At 63.7% G+C, this 8,460-nt stretch overlaps 1 protein-coding gene across 1 annotated transcript; it reads right to left on the reverse strand.

The window, feature by feature from the left end:
* Positions 1-200: 200 nt before the first annotated feature.
* LIF (LIF interleukin 6 family cytokine) lies at positions 201-7,909 on the reverse strand. Its single transcript, XM_055405364.2, has 4 exons — positions 7,755-7,909; positions 5,473-5,593; positions 3,587-3,765; positions 201-2,841 (listed from the first exon to the last, which is right to left on the reverse strand). Exons 2-4 carry the CDS (start codon positions 5,489-5,491, stop codon positions 2,431-2,433), a joined length of 609 nt encoding a protein of 202 aa, XP_055261339.1. The 5' UTR covers positions 5,492-5,593; positions 7,755-7,909; the 3' UTR covers positions 201-2,430.
* Between the last annotated feature and the right edge of the window lie 551 nt (positions 7,910-8,460).

The raw sequence follows: 8,460 nt of genomic DNA on the forward strand, positions 1-8,460 counted from the left end.
TGGCGGGCCGGGGTCATGACCCAGGATGCAGGTGCGGGCCAAACCCAGCAGGCAGACAGAACAGAGGAGGAAGGGGACAGCTTCCGGCCCTGCCAAGCGTTCCCTCACAAAGGCTCCAAAATTCAGAGATGCTGTGCAAAGTGGGTGCCCATCTGCCAGACGGGGTCTGCGAAGAGCACTAGGCTGGGGGGCAGGTGAGAGGCAGAGCCGGGGCGGGGCCTGGGGAGGGGTGGGAGCGGGGTGAATCGCTGGTCCCCCGAGCCTCAGAGGCCGCCCAGGTGGGCCCGGCGCCGGGAGTCTGTGTCCAGGGGTGACGAGGTGACGGGAGGCCAGGCAGCCCCAAGCCTTCCGAGCCGCGTTCCGGGAGAAGCAGAGTGAGGGGGGGACGGCAGGCTGAGATCCTGGACAAGGCTGGGGTGACCCTCGTTAAGACGGTGTCGGGAAGCATGCAACCCAGCGTGGTCTGCTCTGCCACCCGCCGCAAAGTCTTGCCAATGGGATGGGCAACACCCCCTCCAGCCCCAACCCTGGGTCTTGGGGCCTGCCCGCCGGCTGCCCCATGGGCACTGGGCACAGGTAAAGTGCTTAGAGGAGAGAGGTGCAAGGTGAGTGCAAAAGTACCATAATCGCGCTGGCTGAGCAGCAAGGCTCGCCGCCCCGCTCAGCGTTTGAGCAGAAGCCAGAACCCTGATCTTAGCAGCTGCCCCAGCTCCCAGACCAGAGGGCGTTGCTTGGAGCGCCTGGCCCCGGCACAAAGGAACAGGATCGGGTTCCCTGCCTGGGAACCCAGACATGGGTGGGAGAGTGGGGGGAGGTGGGGCAGGAGGGACCACAGCTTCCTGGTCTGCGTCCCGGGGCCTCCTCATGCTCCTCCCTGGAGCAGGGGCCTCCTCCCCGGGGCCGCCCCGGCTTCCCGAGAGGCAGCCAGGCCCCCTCACCCTCTGCTGGTGTTCGGGCCACCAGGGAAGGCACCTCTCACTGGGTGCTGGTCAGGACAGTTCTGGGGCCCCTCGACTGCTGGTCTAGAGGCGGCCGGGGCAAAAGGAGCAGCAGCAGCTTGCCTTGCCCAGAGCTTTGTCTCCGCTGTGAAGGTCGCCTCCAGCAGCACAGTCCCAGGGGCACCGAGAACGCAGTGTTGAATGAGCCCCTTGGAGCCAAGGAACATGATGGCCCCCAGAGCCGGTCACAGTTGTGGTGGGGTTGGCGTCGGGGCCCCTGCCCCCAACCCAGACTGACCAGTACTCTCAGCTCCTAACCCTTCTCTGAGCTCCACCGTAAGGCTCAGGTGTAATATCTTTGTAACATCTTTGACTTCCAGACCAGGTCCTGTGAAGGCCTGGCCCCCAGCTCTCATAGGAGGAGCTGTCATATTATTTCTGTTGGAGAGAGGGGAGCAGGGAAAGGGGGGTGAACTTTTGCCATTTGAAGCACCAATAAGTTAATATAAATAGGGCATCAAAATAAATAGACAATCATGCTGAGTCAGGCACATGGCACTCTCGGCTCTCGGGCTTCCTGAGACCCTGACCTCAACTCCCGCCGTCCCCCTGCCCCAGGCAGCGACGGATGGCCTCTGGTGCCCTGGTGTATCTCTGGGTGACCTCGCGGGGCTGCCACTCTGACCTACTCTATCCGCACACCCTCGCTAGCAAGACTCTGGATCCCCCTCGGAACCTCCTCACCTGACTTTGCAACCAGCCCGCCCCAACACACCCCGCCTCCAGGTCCAGCCCCTAGACCCCACGGCCAGCGAGGACAGACTTTGGGCTCAAGGAAGGGGAGCCCGTCAAGCCTTTCAAGGGCCTCTCTTCCTTCCCCGGCCTGCATTTGGCCTCTCTCTGCCTCCCTGAGAGCCTGGAGGGCCAAGTGGCCTCCTTCTGGAAACTTCCACTGAGAGCTGTAGGCCTGACCTCCCCAGTCTTGCCCAAGCAAGGCAGCATCTCAAACCACAGCTCCCGTTCTAGACTTCCAACTTGCCATACCTGTAGGGGCCAGGGGTCCTTCTGGATCCCAGCCCCTCTGGGCTGCCTGAGCTCCAACCAGACCTTTCAAGGTCAGCCAAGGCACTGATGGTGGTCATTCTGCTAGGGGGTCAGTGCCCCCTGGTTAGGGTCGCCAGAGACAACTTGTGTGGTTTGCTCACAAAGACCCTGGCCGAGGGGACAAGTCAGGGGCCAAAATCCAGCCCAAAACCACGTGCCCAGCTGCAGTTTCCCAGAAGAAGGGGCACCTTCCTTTCTAGTTGGCACCACATATAGGTTCTGCCTCTGGGAGTTCTGGCTCTGCTTGGCTTCATGGTGGCCCACCCTGGAGGGGAGTGGACCGGCCGGGAACCCCCTCGGGGGTCTGCCAGCGGCACCCACTCGGGTCTGGCAGTGTTCTGGGCCACGGCCGCAGTTGGAGAGTCCCCTACTATCTAAGACCTCCCGTCTAGAAGGCCTGGGCCAGCACGGCAATGACCTGCTTGTACTTCCCCAGGAGCTGACAGCCCAGCTTCTTCTTCTGGAAGACGTCCTTGCCCGAGGTGTCGGGGCCATAGGTCACATCCACGTGGCTCACGTGGTACTTGCTGCACAAGCGGCAGAGCACGTTGCTGAGCAGGCCCCGCAGGACATCGGCCGTGGAGTTCAGCTTGCTGTGCAGGCCGTGGGCATAGGGGTTGAGGACCTTCTGGTCCCGCGTGATGTTGCCCAGGGAGGCGCCCAGGTACGCGATGATGCGGTACAGCTCCACCAGGCGGGCCTTCTCCGTGCCGTTGGCGTGGAAGGGCGGGAAGTCGGTCACATTGGGGCTGCACAGCTTGTCCAGGTTGTTGGGGAAGGGCTCCCCCTGGGCCGTGTACTGAGGAGCAGAGGGGCAGAGCGGGGTGACGTGGGAGGCAGGGACGGCTGCTCCAGCCCTGCCCCACAGCCTGTGGTCAGCCCTTGGGCGTCAGTGCCACCCCCCCAAACACACACACACACACACACAGGGGCTTGAGAACCCAATCACTTGCCCTGCAGGCATCTTGGGACTGTCCCGAGAGCTGGAAGTAGCGGTGGGCGTGAGTGCACCTGGTAAAGCATCCAGCCTCTATCCCACACAAGGAGGCACCCTCCTCATCACCCACATCAGGACCACAAGGGAGAGAAGGGGAACACCCGGTCTCACCTCCAGCACGAGTGCGCCACACACACTTGCCCTTTCACCCGCCGCATTCACCCTCTTCCTGGGCGGCTCCGCACCCTGTCACCCACAGCCCGCCGTCTCTTGCAGCAGCGCCTCCCAGTCCCTTCCACCGCCTCCCTCTCTGTCTCTCATCCGCCTCTCCATCAACCAGGTGGACAAATCCCAGTGCTACAAGTGCCAGCCCTGCCCGCCGCCTCTTCTCCAGGCGTCCCTGCCCCCCCCCCACCTACCTCGACACCCTGGGAAAGAGGGCGGGCCTCGGCTGGGGGGATGGGGAGGAAGCTGGGGGGGGTCTGGGCGTGGTGGGACAAAACTGCACAGCCTTCTCTTCTCTGACCAGCTGCACCAGCCCAGGTCCCTGCCTGCAGACCCCAGCCACTCCCTGCCTCGTTCCTCTGCACACTGAGGGGAGACTTACATAGAGGATAAAGAGGCTGTTGGCACTGCTGTTGAGTTGTCCCAGCTGGTTTCTGATCTGGTTCATGAGGTTGCTGGGACACGGATGGCGGGTGGCGCAGGTGGCGTTGACCGGGGTGATGGGAAGGGGGCTCCCGGCCCCGTGTTTCCAGTGCAGAACCAGCAGCAGGGGCACGACTCCTGCGAACAATCGGTGGGAGCCATGAGCAGGGAGTGAGGGGTGGCAGGCAGGGGCGGGCAAGCCGGCTTAGGGGAGAGGTTGTGACTCTGGTCCTGTGGGGACGGCCCCATCTCAGGCTCCAGCTCTCTCTTCTCCAGACTTGGTGGTTTCTGATTTTCACGATGTCCCTGCATCTACCTTCCCAGATTGCTAAATCTCCCTTTTTATCACTCCCTGCTGTCTCCTGAGAGGACCAAGGGGGACAGGACATGAGCTGTTCCCATCAGTTGGGAACCAGGTTCAAAGTGATACCAACCCTCCAGGCCTCTCTGGCTAGAGGGGATGATGCCCCAGGTCTCAAGGAAAGGATCAGTCCTTAACTCCCCAGGATGGTCCAGATCCCTAAGTGTTACTTCATGCTCCTGTCTCCCAGAGCCGGCTCCCGCGAGGCCCACGGGGATCGGGAGTTTCTGCTGACCCTCATCTCCCAAACTTGTCTCGTGATGTGGGCTCACTGGGCCCTTTTCCCCCTGATCCTGTCACCTTCCCCCAGCTTCTCTGTGGTCCTCCTCCAGATGTGGCCAGTCCCCTATCTGGGACCCTGGTGTCCACCCCAGGGCTGCAACTCTGCCCCCTTCTGCAGCACCAGGGCAGCATTCAGAGCCTCCCTGCCTGACTCCTCGCCACTCCTGGCCCCGCGTTCCACACCCCCCAACACTCCTGTTCACTGGTCCCCGTCCCAGGTTGCGGGTTAGGACAAGGAGAATCCCGGGGTTCCACAGATGCCCCCAGAGCCTCCGAGAGGGAGAGGGAATGGTGCAACCAGGAAAGAAAAAAAGGGAAAAGGTCACAGGCAGCCAGGTGGGCGGAGGAGGGAGCGAGTGAAAGGTGAGAGGGAGAGGGGAGCGCTGTCCAGGCCTGTCCAGGAGCGCCCCTCCCCACCGGGGAGGGAAGGCCCCCCCCTGCTTGCCACCCACCACCTTCTGCCTTCCAGGTGACCCTGCGGCAAAGGCTGGGGTCGGGGGACCTGTGAGAGTTGGAGAAGCGAGGACATTGGAGGAAGGGGAGGCGCTCTGGGGCCCGTTCCTCGGCTGGGACAGTTCAGCCTGGACTTCACTTCTGGGTTCCCCGTGCCTCCCAGCATCTCCAGGCAGGGCTCAGGCCCCAGGATGGCTGGCGGGGGCCGGGGGGCGCCCCACGCCCCGGGCTCACCTAGCACAGACCACAGCTTTCCGGGCTCTAGCAGATGGAGGCGGCACCTGCTCCCGTCCCGGGCCGGAGTTTGCGAGCTGCTCGGGCGGCCGGCGCCCCTCCCAGGGAGCAGCCGGGGACGCGGTTGGAAAAGAAAGCGGAAAGAGAGAAAAAGAAAGAAACGAGGGAGGGTGAATCCCAGAGAAAGCGGAGCGGGAAGAGCAGCGGCGAGAGTGGCAGGAGCGAGGAGGAGGAGGAAGGCAGCGGCGCCCCCTGCCTGGCCCGCCACCCCGCGGGCCCCGGGCGGGCTGGGCGCGCGGGGCCGGGACCATGTGCTGCGCTCGCCCCGGCGGCGGCCGCCACCCGGCGCCTGCGGCCGCCCCGGGCTCCCGGCTGCGCGGCCGCCGCGAGTGTCCGTGTGTCTGCGGCGGCCGGGTGTCCCGCTCGCGGTCGCCAGGGGCCCCAGGTTTGCCGCGGCGCCCGCGGCCGGGGCTCCCGGCGGAAGCCAGCCCGGGGCGGGGGCCGGGTGGATTTACCTGCCGCCAAGACCTTCATTATGGGCTGCACTCCAGAGGGCCTTGAAGGAGACCTTAGATGCCGGCAGTTTTCAGAGGTTCATGCTCAAACGGGGAATTTGCCTGATTTATATACTGGAGCCTGTGTTGTAAGACAGAGAGAGAAACAGCTATATTTAGCAGGGATCCCCGGTCCAGGAAGTTGTCTGAGGTGCATCATAGGAAATTATGAATGGAAGAAAGTGAGAGTGGGGGGGGCGGTGCGGGGGGAGGGGGGGCAGACGTTTCCCTCTTCTAAGAATTTGATTGATACAATTATAATGAACTCTTCAACAAAACACCCTGCGGTTTTCCTGAGCGACTTGCCCTGGGAGCTGTTTGAAGATGGGGAGGGGAGGGAGGGTCCCCGAGTCGTCAGGGTCCCCCCTCCCCCGGGGAAGTGGGCGCCCCGGACAACCCTGACTCGCCTGGCTTTGGGGAGGTGGCTTGAAACTAGGCAAGGAGATGGAAGCTGACACCTGCAGCCCCCCTGGTCAAGGGGTTTGGAGGGGGGCAGTGGGGAGGAGGCAGGCTGGGGCTTGGCTGAGAAGAAGGTTCCAGGAAGAGGGGCTGGGGCCCTGGTGTGGACTTTAGACGGCAATAAAGCGAAACTGAACGTGGGCCCTGGAAGCCACCGCCAGGATGGCCTCCTCCATCCTGCCCGCTGCCACCAGGCAAAGCGGGGCTCCCAAGGGGACAGGTTGCCCAGGGTCCCACACGGTCAGGCCTCCTGTGTGCCATCAGCAAGCCGGCGCTGCTGACCATGGGGTACCGGTGGGGCCCAGGAAGGGGCTGGCAAGATGAAAGCTGAGGGGCTGCTGTGACTGCCTTCTCTGTGGAGACCCTGGGGAGGAGCTTCTGGGAAAGAGTGGTGTGTCTGGCGTTTGCCTAACCTCTCGGTACCCTTCTGGAGAGGGTGGTCCTGCATTTCCACATTGAAAGGACATTTGAAGCAGAGACTTAGCCAACTGAACCCAGGCTTGCTCCTCGGGATGCGGAGAGATGGTTGGGGAGAACAGAAGACGCTTGGAGGGCCCTTGGGGCTCAGAGCAGGGTGATGGCCCCCTAAAGGCGCTTCCAGAGCCCCTTAGGCAGAGTCACAGATTCTGGTGTCTTTGGTGGCAGGAGGCTCGGAAATGAACGAGGGGCAGGAAGGAATGGCAAGGACTCGGGAGAATGAGCATGGCAACCCCTCCCCATTCAAAGCGTTCAAAAAAGAAAACAACAGAGGTAGGGGAGTGCCGGCCAGGCACATATCTGGGGCCACACTGTCCCTAAAGTTGCCAGGGGAGCCCCCGTCCCAGGAGATTCTCCTGCCTCTGGGATCCACCACAGCCCTCCCACCTGACCCTGAGCAGGGGAGCTCAGGGGAGCCCCGCAGCCTTTCCTTGGCTCCCAGTTCCCTCAACCATCCCCCCCAACCCCCGCCCCGTGCCCCCAGCTCCCGCCTCTTGCCACATCCCGGACCTGCCCAGCCACGCGTTCCTTCCTCCCACTTCGTGCCAGGACGAGCCCTCCTGCGGCTGCCGTGCCCCCTCCCCCCACACACACGCCCTGCCCTCTCCAGGCTGCTTCCTCCCGCTCGCTCTCCCGGCAGGGCCTGGACATGGGGCTGATAAAACTGCCCGTCCCAGCGGGCACTTCCCGGCGGGGCGGAGGAGGCCGGCAGGGCCCACACTGGCTTTCCCTCCCCTCCCTGTCCGCTCCGCACCTTGTGTCTTCCCTGGCGGCCGCGGGAGGCCCCACCTGGCACTTAACCCCACTCTGACATCTGCCTTGGGCTGTGTGTACACCCCAGGACATCCCAGGTCACCTCCCTCTCATCACCCCCACACCCCGAGTCTCTCCTGCACAGGGGCCTGACCTCTCAGGGTCACACGTGCCCCCTTCACTTCCCAGACCCCTGTCGTCTGACTCCGCCTGACTCTTTGGATGGGGACCCCCAAATGCATTTGAGGCCCCCATCTCTGGATCCTCTTGTTCCCCGAGCATCTCACTAGGTGCCCTGAGTCTTCTGCCCCGCTGCCCTCCAGGCCTGGTCCTTCCAACCTCCTTCCCAGTGGACTCGCCAGGTCCTGCACTGCCCTCTGGCTGCCCAGACCCCCACCTCAGCCCCATAAACCCCCCCACCCAATGCCATGTCATCTCAGCCCCACCCCACAGGAAACAGGAAGTGGGGCCGAGTCTGCAAGACACTTCACCACCACCAGCCCCCGCGCCCTGATGGGCCCCCTCCCCTGCCTCAGTTTCCCCTCTCACGGTACCTGACTTGGTCCGTGCTCCCCAAGTGTTCCGGGCCCCTCGGCACCCCAGGCCCAGCCTCCCTCTCCTGTCCATGTCCGGCCACCACCTGCGCCGGGCCTCTCGGGGACGAAGGCCGAGCAGGGTCTCGGAGCCGCCTGCAACGTGGCCGCGGTCCCTGGGAATCAGCGGCCCAGGCCGCGCTCCAGGCCAGCTTTGGTCTCCCGGAGTTTGTTTTCTTCCCTCCCTCTCTACGCTGCTGTGTGTGTGTGTGTGTGTCCCCCCCCCACCCCAGCTTCCTCACGGAAGGCAGCCTCCCTTCTTGGCCGCCTGCTCCCGGGGTCGTGACCCCAGGCCCCACCCTGGAGTGGCAGCCCCAGCCCGGCCCCTTCCAGCTGTGACTTCATCCCCAGACTGTCCTGCTCCTGCACCACTGGGCCTGCTGGGGATCTGACCGGCCTCGGATGAGGGGGACACTCGGGCCCATGCAGCCGGGCCGGGGGTGCTCCTGCAGGCAGCCGCGCCATCCACCTGCTCATCTCCTTTCTCCAGGAAGCAAGTCCAGGGCCGGCCTGGGGCCTCCCCGGCCCCTCAGAATGACTTCTCTCCCACTCGCTTCAGCCACTTATTTTCTGTTGATTCTCATTCACCAGCCACAAGCCTTAGAATGTCAGATGTCTTATTTTTCCGACGGGGAAACTGAGGCTCAGAGAGGTGAAGGTACTTGCT

The sequence above is a fragment of the Moschus berezovskii genome, chromosome 19 (assembly GCF_049115385.1).
Source record: "Moschus berezovskii isolate FMDL1 chromosome 19, NW_MosBer_1.0, whole genome shotgun sequence".
In the NCBI taxonomy this organism is placed as follows: domain Eukaryota; kingdom Metazoa; phylum Chordata; class Mammalia; order Artiodactyla; family Moschidae; genus Moschus; species Moschus berezovskii.

What these genes read in the sequence shown, in the direction of transcription:
- LIF (XM_055405364.2), bottom strand. An exon ending in ACAGCCTCTTTATCCTCTAT is followed by an intron (nt 2,842 to 3,586) that starts GTAAGTCTCCCC and finishes TCTGCTCCTCAG; the next exon opens with TACACGGCCCAGGGGGAGCC.